Raw genomic sequence first — 17,427 nt, 5'->3', positions numbered from 1 at the left:
GTATGAAGGTACGTAACAGATCTTCATCGCATGGTTGCATTACCTGCGTGATAGATATCTTTCATTATATATTATTATTATTATTTATTATATTATTAGAATTTCTTTTATATTGTATCTCTTTTTTTAAGCATATTACTAGTACTTCTTTTTGTTACAAATATACTTATACTAAAACACATTACTTAGGCGTACCACGTCTTTGTCATCGACTAAAGTTGTATGCAACAGATCTTCTTCTTTGAACGGTTACATTACCTGCGCATGAGATAAAAAATTTCTTACATTACATTCTCGGATGGGTTATGACTCTGAAATACCCCCACATATTTTTTTTAGCCCTTTGTCTTTGAGCCCGCAGCCGTCAGTAGCTTCTGACATTTTAAACAGTGACAATGGAGCCGATGGATGTAGAATTTGAAGTGTCCGAAAAGTGTAGAGCCCCGGTTTGTCGTGCTATGTTAATAAACTGCTTGCGTCAGCGCGAATTGGGGTTCACCACCCCGCTGAACACGGCGCGGGTGTGGTGCCCCAAACATCAACAAATTATCGGTTCAGCGTCGTGGGACTTTATGCAACACAACCCGGTGTACGAGGAGAAGCGCATAATTATGACTAAGCTTTACCTGTGCACCGGGTCTATCGGCACAACAACAGTTACCGCGCCGAAGCCGTCGGATAGAGAAAGCTATCCGGCAGCTAAGAGGCGCAGGCTTCATTAAATGTAAGTGCGCGTGTGTATGATAAGATGCGTCGTTTTCGCATCTTCTCATACACATTTTATTACTAATATGCAGTGAAGAGAAGGAGGTGAGAGGAGGGAGGAGGAGGAGGAAGGAGGAGGAAGGAGGAGAAGAGGAGGAGAGGAGAAGGAGACTGTATATAATGGTAATATTAAAAATTGAATAAATGTGTGCATGAGTGTGTGTGAGAACGCGTGTCAGGAGATATGAGGTGTCAACGCCTGGTCCGCGATCTGATACTTCTTATCTCCTCACACGTGTTCGTCAGTACGTGTCGAGACCGCGTTTTTGTCAGTACGTTTCGAGACCGCGATTTTTTGTCAGTACGCGTTGAGACCGCGTAAGAGTAGCATTCGCGATTTTATTTTTTGTGTCGTCAATATTCATTTGCGGTGGAGTTTTTAGTGCGGTATAGCCGCTTCACGGCGAGTCCCACACTACCCAGAAAAATCGGGCTTTGGGTGTGCGTAAGTTGCATTTTCTCCATCCACGGAAAACAAAAAAAAAAAAATCGTGAGATGAATAACACTCGCAGTGACGTGCGATGTGTTATCTTCTTCTCACAGCATTTCATGCAGTTCATCGCCACATCTCTTACCTTCAAGATGATAACGTTCGCGTAACTCGACACGTACGTGGAGAACGTATGACGCATTGCATCTGACGCATTGTTACCCCTTTCCCTCTTCTCCTGGTAACACAAACGTGGGGTGCTTCCTCCCCTTATGATAACAAGTGCCTTGATAACAAGTGCACTGATAACAAGTGCACTGAAATCAGGTGCACTGATAACAGGTGCACCGATAACAAGTGCACTGACAACACGGGTTACCTTCCGACCCCGCGCCCCCCCTCGGCGCTCTCGGAGTAGAACCCGTGTTTATTTGCTACTTCCATCCAACGGTGGGGACAATTTTAAGATGCGTTCGGCGTGCGCGAAATACGGGTTTTGTCAGTGTGCAGAGACAACATTTAGTGCAGTTTGATCGCGGTGTTCGTCGGAACATTAATCGTGAGGAAGAAATTCTAAACGAGTTCGAAAATGATCCGACAAATAGTGTGCGGTGCGTTGCTGAAATTGTGGGTGTATCAAGACGATTAGTGCACCGCGTGATACAAGAAGATGGAGTGCACCTGTATTATTACCAACGGGTGCAACATTTTCTCCCACGGGACCAGATGCAACGCGCAATTTTTTGTCAAAGTATTTATATTTTTTCATTTTTTAAAACACATTGTTTTGACAAAATACATGAAAAAGCGAATAAAACGATCGACGCGCAAACTCTTTTGTTAAATCTAATTCGAGCAATTTGCTGTTTTATTATCAGAATCGTGAATCTTGCAAGCAACTTGATCGTTTTTATTTAATTTGAAGAAACATTAAATCTTGTTAGACAAGCAGGTCGATGTAATCGTTATGTACGTACACAATCGACGCGACAACATTTAGTCAACCTGCTTGACTCTAAATACGTTGAGAACGCGTATACATACATTTGTCTAACAAATACATATGTATGTATACTTTGTTATAACTGATACTTATAATCAATTTAATTTCTCAATTAATAATATTTAATAATGTATGTTGACAGTCTTTCTAGCTCAATGTCGTCAAGATGAGACGTTTCCTGACCGTATTTTATAAAGCGACGAGGCAATTTTTACGCCAAATAGAATTTTTAATTCTAAAAATTTCATAATGTGGCAATACCAAAATTCACACGCTGTCCGTCAGTGTGTCTTCCAATTTAAATGGAAGTTGAACGTCTGGGCAGGAATAATTGGCAATAGAGTAGTAAGTATTTTTCTTACATAAAAATTATAATAAAAAACAAAATTTTAAATATTTGTATTATTAATTTGCAGATTGGTCCATACTTTTTGCCTCCGCGCCTCGATGGGAAGAGATACGCGCAATTTTTGGAAAATCACCTTCCAATTTTGTTAGAGGAGCTTCCTCTACAAATGCGGCAGACGATGATTTTCCAGCACGACGGAGCACCACCGCACTATTCACGTCGCGCGCGAATGGTCTTGGATCGACACTTTCTAGATCGGTGGATAAGCCGAAATGGTCCAATTTCTTGGCCAGCAAAATCTCCAGATCTTAATGTCCTTGATTATTTTGTGTGGGGGTACATAAAAAATCGAATGGAGAAAGTGCGCGGTCGTAATGTAGAGGAGGAACGCGAAAACATCGTAGCGGCCTTCAATACCATTACGCCGAACATAGCATATCCAGTACTCGACAAATCATCTAGAGAGCACAGCTATGCATACAAGAACAGGGCAATCATTTCGAGCAGCTGATGCATTAATTTTTAACAGTGGATTAGGCCTATTGGGAACACCACTAAAAAAATTGCGCCAAGCTATCTACCTCGCGAGGTGGTGTGGAAACAATAGCGTTTTCATACCGCAATACAATTTTCTTCGCGCATTGCTCGATGTTTCAATAAATAGTACAGCGTAAACTGTGATTTCAGACAACCAAACCTCTTCCCTCACCATGCGTCGTCGCTTTTCTTACCCGCGCGCCGTCCTCCGACTCGCCTAAAAACCGAACCGCTCAATCTATGATTTTTGTAAAGTTGCGTGGGATGGGCCGTACTACCAGCGTCTCAGTAGCTTTCAGCGGCGCGTTCTTACTTGCACGGGGAGCATCAAATCTGTTGTAACCCGACCCTGGCAACGAGAGGGCCGCGTCCGCGAAAGCGCAGGCTGGGTTAACAGCCGGCGTCAATCAGATCTTCCTTTTCTTTTACCAATTTTACACTCTTCTGTCTTCTTTTACATTTTTCTCTTACTTTATTTATCCGGCAAATAAAAAAAAAAAAAAAACCACGGCTTATCTCCTAGACGCATTCTTATTTCTACCTTATTCTTTCTTATCAGTCTTTCATCTTCTTTTAATTTCTCTTCTTTCTTGTCCTTCCCTGCAAATAACTTACTTCCTACTTATCGCTTTTCTTACTTTCTCTAAACGCCGCTTAGCACACCAGAGAGAGAGAGAGAGAGAGAGAGAGAGAGAGAGAGAGAGAGAGAGAGACCCATACGTTACACTCACACCGCCAAAGATCATTCTCTTACTCTACTTCCCATTCATTCTCATAGACCCCCGCTTCCGACGCTTTTACATCTTCATAGTCTACCTCATTTATTCTTTTATTCTCTCCTATTCCTTCCCTTACCCTTTCCAGTATTCTTAACCATTCCTCCCCATTTCCCTCCCCTCCCAATACATCTCCAACTGCCTCCTCCCAACTCCTCCCGTCCCCTCAGTTTACACACTGCTCCCAAACATGTTTCCACGTTTCCTCCTCATCCAAACACATCCTACACATTTTTTTATCTATTTCCTCTTAGTATCTATTTTCTCTCATATCATCTCCCACTCTAAAACTCCCCACCCTTTGCCATTTCTCCTCCTTCCATCCCTTCTTTAAATATTCCGGTACTCCTTCCTCCTTTATTTCTCCATAATCCTTATTAAATTTCCCCATTCTTATTTTTTTCCATCTCTCCTTTCTTTGCAATTCTTTATCTTTTACCACCATCTCTTAACCTCTCAGTCCCTCTTCTTCTCTTCTTTCTTCTATCCTCTCTAGCGTCCACCCTAATCTTTTAAAAAATACCTCCCTTTCTTTTTCCCATTTTCTACTTGTTTTTCCTTCCCTCGCTCTCTCTTTCATTTCTTCCCAACATCCTCTTGCTAAAACTCCCCCTCTTCCTTCTTCCAATCTTTTCTCATACTTTCAAGCTTTCATTCCCGCTTTTCCAGACAACTTTTCTCTCTGAAATTTTTCTCTCATTATATACCCCGGCACACTTCTACTTACTCCCATAATCCATCTCAAATACCTCTCATAAATCATTTCAATCTTTTCCTTTTTCTTCCACCCCCATATCTCCATCCCATAGCTCATTACTGTCCATACAAGCCTGTCAAACAGCCATAATCTTCTGCCCCAATCTTTTCCAATTTTCTTTTTGCCAATATTCCATATTTATCCCATCACTCTTGCTGCTTTTTTTACTCTTTCCTTCACGTGCTCTTTCTGATCTCCATTCCTTGTCATCACATATCCCAAATAATTAAATCTTTTAACCTCCTCTATTTCTTTACCCTTCCATACCCACTTTACCCTTTTCCATCTCCTTCCCTTTTTTCGGCACTTCATCACCTTTGTCTTGTCCACATTTACCTCCAATCCCTTTTCTTCCACATATTCCTTTAATGTCTTCAGCATTCCCTTCATTCCTGCTTCCGTTTCTGCAATCAGTGCAATGTCATCTGCGACTACGCCAGCGAGTACACCCTCCTGCCCTATATCTTAGTTCCACCCCATCCGCCCTTTTCCAATTCTTCGTCCAAGTTTGCCAGCAGGATCGTGAACAAGCTCGGGCTCAGCGGACATCCCTGCTTCACCCCTTTCACCGTCCAAAATTTTTTCTCTTCCTCTTTCTTTACTCTAACTTTGCTACTCGTCTCCTCCAGTATCTCTTCGCACCTTTTTACTAACCCTTCTCATATCCCCCTCTTTCTCATTGCTTCCACCAATTTTCTTCTGTCCACAGAATCGAAGGCTGCCTTTATATCAATGAAAGCTATTACTAGCTTTCCCTCCTTTCCCTCTATTCTTCTATTTATCAGCTGGTTTAAAACATAAATTTGATCCAACGTCCCCATGTATCTCCTGAATCCTGCCTGACTCTGTGGAACTATTTTTTTCTCTTCCACTTCTCTTATTCTTCCCTCCAAAACCGACGCATACACTTTATACCCTGTTTAAGTCAGTGTCACCCCTCTGTATTCTTCCACTTTTTCTTCTTTTCCTTTCTTTAAGACTGGCACAACTATCCCTTCCCTCCACTCTTCTGGAAACCCTTCCCCTTTCCACACCCTTTTGCATAATTCCCATAACTCTTCTTTCACCTCCTCTCCCCCTTCTCTCCATATCTCATTTTCAATGTCGTTACTCCCTGCTGCCTTTCCTTTTTTCAGCTTTTTTATTACCTTTTCAAACTCCTCTTTTTCCATCTCCTTTTCCTCATCTTTCTCCTTACTTCCTCTACTTCCCTCCCACTCTCTACTCCACTCCTCCCAATACCCCCCTGAAGTATTCTTCCCATTTTCATATTTCTATCTACTCATCCAGCCCCCTCCTTCCCTTCCGTCCTTTGTTTACTATTTTTCATACATCTCCTTCTGTCTTTGCCTGCTCCACCTCCTTTTCCCATTTCCTTTTCTCCTTCTCTTTCTTTCTGTCACATAGCTTCTTATACTCCTTCTTACTTTTCTTATACTCATTTTCACTCCCTCCACCCTCTCTCCATTTTTTCAGTTCCTTTTTAACTTTTCTTTTACTCCTTCTGCATTCTTCGTCCCACCAATCGTCTACCGCTTTTTCCTTCTTTTCCCCTTTCTTATTATTCACTTCTCTTCTTACTTCATTTTTTACTTCTCTTATCCATTCACTCAGATCATTCTATTTTCCCTCTTTTTTCTTCTCTCCTTCTTTCTTTCTTCTAAACCCTTCCTCAAACAGATTCTTCTCTTTTTCATTCCATTTTAACCTTCCCCTTCTTTCTTTATTCTTATTCCATTTCCTTTTCTGCCCCCCTCCCTTCACCATTACTACTATCGGGTGGTGGTTTGAATCTACTTCTCCTTCCACTTTCATCTTCTTAATTCTTTTTTTTGTCTCTCCATTGCAAATCACATAATCAATCACTCTTTCCCTTCTACCCCCTGTATATGTCCACTCTCCTTCTTCATCCCCCTTTACACATCCGTTTAAAATTCCCCACCTCTCCTCTTCCAACATTTTACATAATTTTCTACCCTCCCCCGTTATCTTTTTATCTTTTGATCTTCTTTTCTTCTCCTCTCCCTCTTCCTCCACAAATTTATCCCAAATTCCTCCCTCCTCTCCCGTCCTCACATTAAAGTCTCCTCCTATCAGATAATTACATCTTTCCTCTTTCTCCTCCATCCATCCTTTCATCATTTCCGCTACCACCTCCATATTATCACTAATATAAACTCTTCTTATTTTCCATTTCACCCTTCTCCAGTTTATCTTTATACCCAATACCCCCTTTATCTCCTCCATTTCTCTTTCTGTTTCCCCTTCAAACTCCTTCCACCATCCCATTATCATTCCCCCCATTGCTCTTCCCTTCCTATTCTTTTTCTTTGCTTCTTCCCATATCCATTTGTATCTTTTTGGTAGCTTCCCCTTGATCCTTCTCCTTCCTTTTTCCTGCAGCCATGTCTCACACATAAAAATCACATCCCACTGCTCTAATTTTTTCCAAAAATCTTTATCCTTATTTTCCACCCCCGCCACGTTCCAAAAACCTCATTGCACTTTCCTTTTTTCTTTTCTTCATTTTTACTTCTCTTTTCTTTCCTTCTTCTTCCTCCTTTTCTCCTTCCATACTTCTTCCACTACCCATTCCACTTTCTTCCCCTTCTCTTTTTCCGCCTTTCTCTAAAAACTCATGTTACTTTTATCCACCATTATCTTTTTTTGTCCTTTTCTTCCTCTTTTTCCCTGGTCTTTACTTCCGTTCATTTTCTCAACTCATTTTTTATTTCGTTCGAGGGGGACACAAAGAGCGGAAAGAACAAAGAGCAATATAAAAAGATAACGGTTGTTGACCGTTAGGCTACATTTAAACAAACAACTATATTTTCAAACCAGCCAGATGTAAAAAAACTTTGGTTATATTTTATTATTATTTAAAACAGAAATTGCTTGAATTTGTTATATAAGAAAAGATTAAACATTTATTTTAAAACATATGTGGGTGCAGATTTGCCTGCACCCCGGCAGATGACGGGACCGGTATCACCTGCGACCGGCTGTCGTCGCAAGCAATTGTTAGTGCTGCGCACTATCTTCCCCATTGTCTCCCTTGCCTAGCAACAGCCCGGCTTGGCAACGGGAGCTCTTTCGTCAGCTTCCGCTGACGCAGCGTTGCATCATCTCCTGGATGATGCACCGGGAAGTCCCGTCTTAAAGACAAAGCGTTGATAAGCCACAAAAGAACTTCCTTCGTACTTCTCTGCTGGCGACGCGTCGGAGCGTCAGTCCAGCACCAGAAGTCGTACTTCGCGCACGCGACTAGTTTATATCAAATCTTTTTGTTCTTTATTACTTTATAATTTTCTTGTAGTTTTCTTTTATTGAGTTTGGAATTATATTTCATTAATTTTTATTCTTGGGTATTTTACTGTGTTTCCTGCGCGCTTCCTAACCCGCGAACCTGTGAGATCCCAAACATAAACTTTCAAAATATTTATTTAAATTATATAATTATATTTTTCCAGCATAATTTTTTTTTTAATAAATGTCAATAAAAATGATTATTTTAATAAGTAACATACTTTAAAAAAAAATAAAAATAATTAATCCAAAAAAAAAAAGTTAACTCGACGGGATTCGAACGCATAATCTCCATATCGCGAGTCTGACGCGCTCACCGCACGACCAATCGATCACTGCTGATAGATGGGTTAAGTTTAGAGTAGATGACGCGCTCGCTTATTTACAGTTGTTAATTATTTAAAAACTAATGGCCATCTACTGCTAATCGTCGACGCGTAATCTTATATTTGCCTTACCTGCTACCACACCAAAGATCATTAAAAAACTCGGTTGGCAGTTGGCGATGTCTCCTTGTCAGTATGTGAAGATGATTTCGGTACATGCGTCGCAAATTCTATTTTTTAGTACTTCAGCATGTTTTGATTCAGTTTTATACACATCATTTTTTAAAAGAACCCCACGCGAAAAACTCCTGAGAATTGTAATGCCGATTACCTTTTATTTAAAAGAGTTAACATCAAAACGAAGCGTGCATGTCACACAAGTCGCTTGAACATACACGGTCGGTCTCATTAACTTTTGAGAAATTACAATGGAAAAATACTCGTATGATGAAATAAACGATATGATATTGATTTATGGTGAGTGCCAACGAAATCAGAGGCAAGCGGTTGCTCTGTACGCAAATAGATTCCTGGACAGACGTCGTGTAGACCACGGATTTTTCCACCGTTTCTGTGAAAGATTGAAAACGAATGGCCAGTTTTATAAATCCCGTAGGCCCATTCATGTTCCAAAAAGAAATCGGGAAGTTATCAATGCTATCCAAGAGGCTGTTGTGGCAAATCCTCATACAAGTACGAGAGCAATTGCCAGGGACTTAAATATGTCGCATGTTGCCGTGCATAAAACTAAAATATTCGTTAAATATGCATCCATTTAAACGGCATACTTCTCAGAAACTTACACCTGAAGATATGGACCAAAGATTAAATTTTTGTAAGTGGATTATTAACCATGTAATACTAAACATAATTATTATTGTTTATTATTATTGGTAAAACATTAAAATTGTAAAAAATGTTTTTAAGATGTCTTTTAGGCTGTACAGATATTTTTAAAACTTTTTTCAAGCGTGCGTGTTGTACGGGTGCCATCTGCTTCGTACTAACTAGACTCCAATTTATAATTCGCAGGTAAATTTTAATGATGCCGGAAATGATTTATTCTTAAAAAATATTCTGTGGACTAATAAAGCCGTTTTTAGAAATAATGGGTACATAAACCGGCAAAACGAGCATCATTATGCAGAGCACAATCCCCGTTGTATTAAAGAAATAAACATTCAAGACAGATGGACTGTTAATGTGTGGCTCGGAATTATAGGAGATCATGTAATTGGTCCTGAATTTATTCAAGGCAATGTAAATACTGAATATTATTCAGAGTTCCTTCTGAATCGGCTCAACGAACTTTTGGAAGATGTGCCATTGGCACAAAGACTGGAAATGAGATTCCAGCAAGATGGACATCCCGCTCACACTTCTAGTTTGGCAAAAAATATTTTAAGAAAAAAATTTTCTGAAAAATGGATCGGGCTTTATGGTCCTCAGGAGTGGCCACCACGCTCTCCGGATCTCATGCCACTGGACTTTTTCGCGTGGGGTTATTTAAAAAATAAAGTGTATAGAAATAGTAGGGAATAAACACGGGTTCTAATCCATGGGGCAATGAGCGGGGCGCAGAGACGGGTGAAGAATCTATGACGAGAGGAGCGTAGAAAGGGGGAATGTCAATAGCGTAGAGACGAGGGATTGTGAATATGAGCAATTCACCCTTCTCCATTTTTTCTCTCGTATGTCACCACGCCAATGAGTTCCCTCTCCATACAGTTCCCTCACCGTAGATCCTTCCCCCGTCTCCACACCTCACCCTTTGCACCCATGGATTAGAACTCACATGTCAGCAAAATTTCTCATACCAACCATCTTTACGCATCGTATGCATCAACCATTTTTACGCATTATATACTGTGACGTGGCGGCTTCCGCTGCTTCGTTGCAGCTCCCCGCGACCGTCACAAAGGCGTAGCGACGCCGCGAAAATTTGCGATAGAGAGGAAAACGAGGAGGGGCTGCGGAAATCTCCGGGGGTTTTATCTTGAATTGGGAGACAAAAATTAACGATCGCGATTTTGCGTATTATGTTGCTACCGTATGTCGCCGAGACTGTGGGTTGTCCTGGCCGAGGAGGGAGCGAGCGGAGCGGGTTATACGCGGAGGCGCAAGCGTCCGAACTAGAGGATGACAAGATACGGGCCCGAGATGGGAGGCCACCCATTTCGAGGGCCTTGAAGAAAACCCGCCGCCTACGCATCTCGGCGCCGGAAGGGACCTGCGAGGAAATTAACACGACCGCGGATGATCCGAAGCTCGCGCCAACCTATTAGTACCAATAGGGCCCTGTGAGGGCAGCGGCTCTCGCGGGAAATCGGCGGCGTAGCGCGCGGAAAAATCCGCGAGACGCGAGAGTGGGGATACGCCGGGCCTCGTGCCGAAAATTCGCGCGGTTCTCGCTCTCTTCCGTGTAGACCGGCAACCGAGGCGGGCGTTAGCCAAAGCGATCGAGATAGGAGCGAGCGAGCGAGAGCGAGAGAGAGAACACGAGAGAGCGAGGACGACTCGAGGGCCTGGACGCGTATTCGGTGAGATCTTCCACCCGCATAGCGGAAATACTAATTTGTGAGACCCACCGCTTCCCGAGGAGACCGGCATAGGCTCAGACGAGACCCGGCCACGTAGAGCGGGCACGCGGGCCCGCTAGGGAATTTGGTGGATCCTTGTCGCAAGGCAAGGACTTAAAGTCAGAGAGTGGCAGTCGACGGGCGTCTGAAGGCCGGTAGCTGGGCCCCGCGGGAGACGCCGACCTGATTTATTTGCGATTAGAACAGTAATGATCTGAGAGGCTGTCGTACACCGCGTCCGCACGGAGAGCCCTCGGCAGCGGCCGAGGTCGGGAACTGAAACCCCGCGATTTCGTTAACGACAGGCGAGCTTTCGCGTATATTCTTTCGTGTCGTGGTGTCCCTTGGAGGCACGTCGCGTGCAAGGGAGACGCGTGGCCGGCAACCAAAAGAGTCAGGGCCGACACGAGAGATTGGGAGAACAAGGCTCACGGGGGACCCTCGTGACAATTTAATAGAGGTTCGAACTAAAACCGCGGTTTAGGTGATCGTACCCGGATCGAGCCCGCGTACGAGTATGATAATTTTGTTACTTTTTCTTGGTGTTACTCGTCCTATTTGTCTCGTTCCGTTGCGTGTTGTTCGCGTACTTATTATTTTGTGTTGTCGTTTCCGTTGGTCCGAGAAGTTCCGTCTGTGATATCCCGCTCCTCTCCGTTCGGATGAGCAAGCCCCCGCGCGTGACGGCGGTTCGAGTTCGGTATTAATTGTTGAGGAACGGATAACCGATCCGGGATACCAATCGGCGCGGCTGAGCCCGTGCCTGGCGCCCAAAATTGTCTTCGTGCGAGATCCCGCCGTCCCGCGCCGGAATACGGCCGAGGCACCGCGACCCCTCCTCCCTCCCTAACCCTCGTGTCACGACGGTGCACGGATTTTCGTCCATGTACGGCCGTCTCTTTTTGCTCACGACTCCCCTCCTCAGGGAGGAGAGAATAAAATTTATCGTGACAATACATATACCAGCCATTGCTCGCTGGTGTGCAAAATATAGTTTTTATTGATGGTATCGATACCATCGTCACTAATTTTATAATGCAGGGAGCGTGAGAGAGGGAATTTTTTTCCAAGGTAATGATGGAAAGAAAAAATAAAAATTTTATTTAATAAAATTTTTAATATAGAAAAATTATGCATACATAACTTAAAATAAAAAAGAACATACATTATTGAAAAATAAAAAAACATGCATAATACAGTTTTATAGTATACACCCCATCATCCTCTTCATGTATATTAGCAATTTCAGCGGCTGCTGCGACAATTAAAGTATCTAAGTCACTTTCCGGTTGCTACACGTATGCAGTTTTTTGTCATGAGATACTTTATTATAAAATTAAAGATGCAAACTTGTAATATGGTCATCTCGTCATATGTTTTTTAAACATATATCATGTAACCATATAAAATTTTAAAAAGATGCGAAATTTTTTTGCAATATGATCACCAGTTACACGTTGAAATGTATACATATCACGAAAGTTGGAGATATTAATAACAAGATTATTGCATCATTTATAAAAGAACTCAAGTGTGTGGCTAACACGTGCCAAAAAACGCAAATTGTACAAAAATCACCAGCTATGAGTTTAAATGTATATGTCACAAGGTTAGAGATATCATTAACAAGATTGTCTTATAAAAGAATACAAGTGTTTGGTTGACACATGTTAAAGAACGCAAATTATGCAAAAGATGTGAGTATAAAAGCAGCGAGGCTGTAAGGATACATAATATATAAAATTGTGGAACGTTCGTGCCAACATGTCAGAACAAAATTTATACGAGGATCGTGTTGAAAATTATATTAGCGTGACATACCCAGCTATTGGGGTAAATGCAATTATAAAAAATAAATTAAAGTAAACTAATTTTTTAATGGAAAATGTGGAAATTAAAAAATGTTTTTTACAGCGCATATTTGTTGATGGAGAGCCCACATATGAGATGAAAATTAAAAACATGTTAAGGTTGCAGATACCTCACACACAGCCTGTAAGTTACTAATATAAAAATAATAATTTTTATTGAATAAAATAAAAATATAACACATTATTTTTTTTAGAATTTGATAGACCCTGAAGAAATAAAAATCAAGGGGTTTATAAACATTAAAAAGCGACTGACAATACGGCGAGAGCGCCAAAAAAATCAGGCGTATAATAAATATATGTGGATGAGCCCACCCAACGATGGCAACGACTTCGGGCTGAGGGAACTATTTGGTCTGGAGTACGACGCAGCATTTGCGCCCGAAAGCTGAGATTGAAATATTAAGAAAAAATATATTTATACATTTTTTATATATAATTATATACATATATTTTTATAATTACATATATATATTTTTCATAATAAAACTTGTTTTAATAAAGATTTTTAGTTTTTTATTTAAAAAATCTTAATAATAATTCTTTTTTTGATGCGACATCCACCAATTATATATTTTTAAAACATTTTGTAACGCGCAATGTTTATCATGATTGTCACATTGCATAGTGTTAATAGAATCTAAAACATTTAAAGACTGTACATTTTCATAATCGACGTCTAAGGTTTCAATGATGTGGTCTTCTCCAACATCATCGTTGAGCATATCAGCCAACCAAGCACGTTTCTCATATCCTTTGACATATATAAGACGTGACACTTCGTCACCGTTAGCACCTGCTACAGCCGTTGTAATTAAATGTTTTGCCATGTTGTATGGCACGGTTCCATCTTCCCAAGCCAGCGCATGGTGATATTTTATTAGCCAAGAAATGCATGATTTTTCAGATCGTGTTAAAAATTTCCATGGCATGGGACTCTTAAAAATGTAATGAGTCAGAACAGCACCTTTTCTTAGCACAGCAACTTCTTTTACAACAAATCGTTGCCCAATATTAAAACCTTGAAGATCGACAAACGTTGGTGTAATCATGATGAACGTGTGTCCGAAACAATAATGATTCGTGTCAATAAAAATTGTTTCTCTATATATGATAAAAACTGTTGACACAACAATTTTATAAAACGTTGGATAATGGACTGTATTCAACTATACGATCATGTAAAATGAGACAATATGCGGTTGTATTTGCGGGAACATTTTCTTTACAATCAAATTCTAATCGCACGTCCACAGTGGCGCTTTTGATTGATTCGTTCTGTCGAGAGCAATCGATAACAACAAATGGTCCATATGATAGAAATGCTGCTACATTACAAAAAGCTTCATAAGAATTGTTGCCATAATAAGCTTTACAAAAACGTATATACATATCATAAAGAATTGCATATTTGTTTTTATCGAAATCTAAGTTCAGATTATCATATGGATAATATTTAGAGTTGAGATAAAGTTTCACATTCATTAATTTACAATCATCAAAAACGGTTGATTTTTTAGACATAACGTTTTTGCGATCGGTTTGCAGAGCAAAGATAACATATCGAGGCTTTTCAAGCTGCGTTGCAGTTTTGACGGCTCAAGAATGTTTTGTCGTACTCTGCAAAAGAGGATATTCATACAAATCCCATGAGCGAAAAGTCATGCTTAAATATCGCCCGCTATCCAAAGTTCGCAGCATGGTTAATTTATTAACCTCATTTAACATAACATGAGGCATTCGCCATTGTACTTTATACAATTCAATTTTAGGTTCTAATTCCGAATGTCCAATAATGGAATTATTATCATTGCGAGCGCGTATTAGAATTAATTCATGGCGAGCGTTGACAATCACACGTTTGTAATCTTCGCAGAAACCTAACAATATACTTAATGGTACGCAAAAATTAAAAAATCCTTCTGGCATAGTCGATGTTTCAGCCCATCCCGCATTTTGCAGCATCGCAGCATTATCAGACGTTAGTGATATATAATTTTTAAGAGTGGTAGTTATTCTAACGTTTCTGCTGCGATCAATTTCCACAACATTGAGTTCATAACGGATTTCATCGAACATAAACACTATGCAATTAATTCCAAGCGCAGTTGCCAACTTATCATCAGGGTTGTTCTTTTTTGTCAGTTTTCCTTCAATATAGAGAAAGCTGTCACATGGCAATGTATACAAATCCTGTTGTTGTATTGGTATCCGTATTTCATCATTGTATCCAAATGTTGTGTTAGCATATGGGTTGTATGTATGAGTTTCAATTTTGCAAATACTATTGTCAAAGATCGGTTTATCATCAATAATCAATATATCAAACATTTTTTAGATGTTACACACAATGAAACCCAACGATTTTAAAAATTTCACGTTTGATGTAGTAAGTTTTTTCTTCAATAATTGAGCCTCTTTGGTGGAAACTGTGTATTTAGTTTGTCTCACGTTCGACGTTTTATTCAAAACGAGCATCTCACACTAAAGTCGTCTCCGCACATGCAGTCTCACGGTAATTTCTTCGCCGCGAAAATCAAGCAATCGTCCGTTCTGATCTACAATGCGAATCGTCAAATCAGTAACGCTTCGTACAACTGGGAGGTAAATGATCTGTGTTGGAGTTTCAGATATCTTATATCCAGGCGGAACCTTAGGTGAAAACTCATGTATTGTATGTACGTGTTTTCCATTACTGTATGCACCCCCCGTTACACTACATTCAATGCGAATAACATTTACATTGATAATTTGTATCGATGCATCCGATTCATGCCAACGTAATGGCTCGAGTATGCGATCTGGTGAAAATCCTAACAACGTTCCAATGTTGCATGGTTTGGTGAAATTTATTTGATAAATACACTTAATTTCACTTTTCATCGTATTGTTATTAGCTCTAATCGTTAAAGGATAATCTTTATCATCATCGCCATATGAAATCATGTTCTTTGTAACATTATTGACATGAAGCTCGTCGAGCGCACGTTTTAGATATTCGGCAATATCACACAGTTCATACGAGCCGTCGGGAATGGTAATACTTTCTCCATCATCATTATCATCAGCATTATCGAAATAGAATGTATTATTTGCTGAGTTTACATTAGGAATTGTAAAATATGTTTTAAAATCAGCCAGCCCGAGTTCATATTCTCCATCGCTTAAATCTATAGCGGGGAAGTAGCTCACCGCGAGGATACTACTTTTACCCGATAACGTGAGTGTCAGCGACATGTTTGATACTGAGTTTACAACGCATAATGTTTGTTCTTAAATTGTGTATCGATTGTCTGCAGAAACTGTAGACACAATTGCCCACAGTTGTTTTGATTATATCGTTGATATGATAAGCGATTATATTCAATTCGTGTTGCATCATTCCCTAGATATCGAGCAAGTTCTTGTGGTGGTCGAAGATTGCCGAAACTATCAAAATATATAGCGCGATTTCCTCTTTTCGCATATACCACCCAGTGGGTACCTAACTTTATCTAAATTCACAATACCGCTCTCGTTTTGATGTATTCCCCCAATCGGTAAAGTATTACGCATAAAAACGCCTCTAAAATATGGGATGCGCATGTGTTTCGCTAATTGTCGCAATTGTATATCGGTAGTAGCACCTTTGGGAAGTTTTAACGTCTCATCGGCGTTTTTTTTTTTCCTTTCTTATTTCTATTATTTTTTCGAATTCCACCACCACGTTTGTATGGAGCGAGATAAACACCGCGACCTTCTATGGCGTAATTGTGACGTTTCATTTCTTCAAGTTGGCGTTGTGAGGCTTTTTTATCATTTACAGCTTTTGCGATTCCTGCGGCTCCACCAGCGAGCGAACCGATAACACCCAGTAAGGGTAGAAGCGGTATAACGCCACCACGTTTCGCTATCGGAAGTGTTCGTTTCTTCACCGTTTTCTTCTTCAGCGTATTCTTCCTCGCTGCACATAAGCCCATACCAAGTTTCGTTTTTGCTTTCATAGCTGCCCATACGGTTGTGGCTGCAGCTTTTTCACCAAAACTTGAATCTTCTGCGTTAAAACGTTGCAGCGCTTTATTGGCGAGAATATTGTCAGCCACGTGGCGCTCTGCGAGATTGTTGCTACGTAAGTAAGCTATATCGTGATCACGACAAGCTGCATCTAATGGATTAATTCCACGATCTCCTCTGGCAAATCGTTCGTTTAATCGAGTTCCTGGGCCGCAAAACTGGTACCCGGGTATGTGCAATTCAAACGGAAGTGCGTTAATCGCTCTGTTTAACAAGCCTCGCCCAATTTTCCCAGACATTCAATACAGTTTTTTATTAATGGCGCAGGACCGTCAACATGTGTTTCATAACTCAATAAATTATAATGTTTTAAACATCGGCGGTATTGTTGAACATCTAAATCAGCCTTTAAGTGTTCAGGAAGCTTATTCCACAAATAGTCAATATGTTGCGAAAATCGTTGCAATAAGAATATTTTTGGAATATGTTATAGTTGTTCAGCGGTTAAATCACAAATATTACAATCGTCCGACAGCATCAAAAACATATTGAATACTGAGCGTTTAATTTTTATGCACACAACTATAAATATATCAGCATGGATGATATTGATCTCATTTAGAAGGTAGAATGCGGTTCATACAGCAAGCGCCACCAATCAAGGTGGTGAATTTCGATGACAAGTTATTATCCGAGTGTGTGTTACATAGACATGGAAACATGTTACCGAGTTC

At 40.4% G+C, this 17,427-nt stretch overlaps 1 protein-coding gene across 1 annotated transcript; it reads right to left on the bottom strand.

Annotated features, from left to right (window-relative positions):
• Positions 1–14,299: 14,299 nt before the first annotated feature.
• On the bottom strand, positions 14,300–15,031 carry LOC139110545 (uncharacterized). The gene has a single exon (XM_070670377.1). The coding sequence runs from the start codon at positions 15,029–15,031 to the stop codon at positions 14,300–14,302; it is 732 nt and encodes a 243-aa protein (XP_070526478.1).
• Positions 15,032–17,427: the final 2,396 nt, after the last annotated feature.

This window comes from Cardiocondyla obscurior, linkage group LG21 (assembly GCF_019399895.1).
Source record: "Cardiocondyla obscurior isolate alpha-2009 linkage group LG21, Cobs3.1, whole genome shotgun sequence".
In the NCBI taxonomy this organism is placed as follows: Eukaryota; Metazoa; Arthropoda; class Insecta; order Hymenoptera; family Formicidae; genus Cardiocondyla; species Cardiocondyla obscurior.
This window is presented reverse-complemented; position numbering and strand designations above follow the sequence as displayed.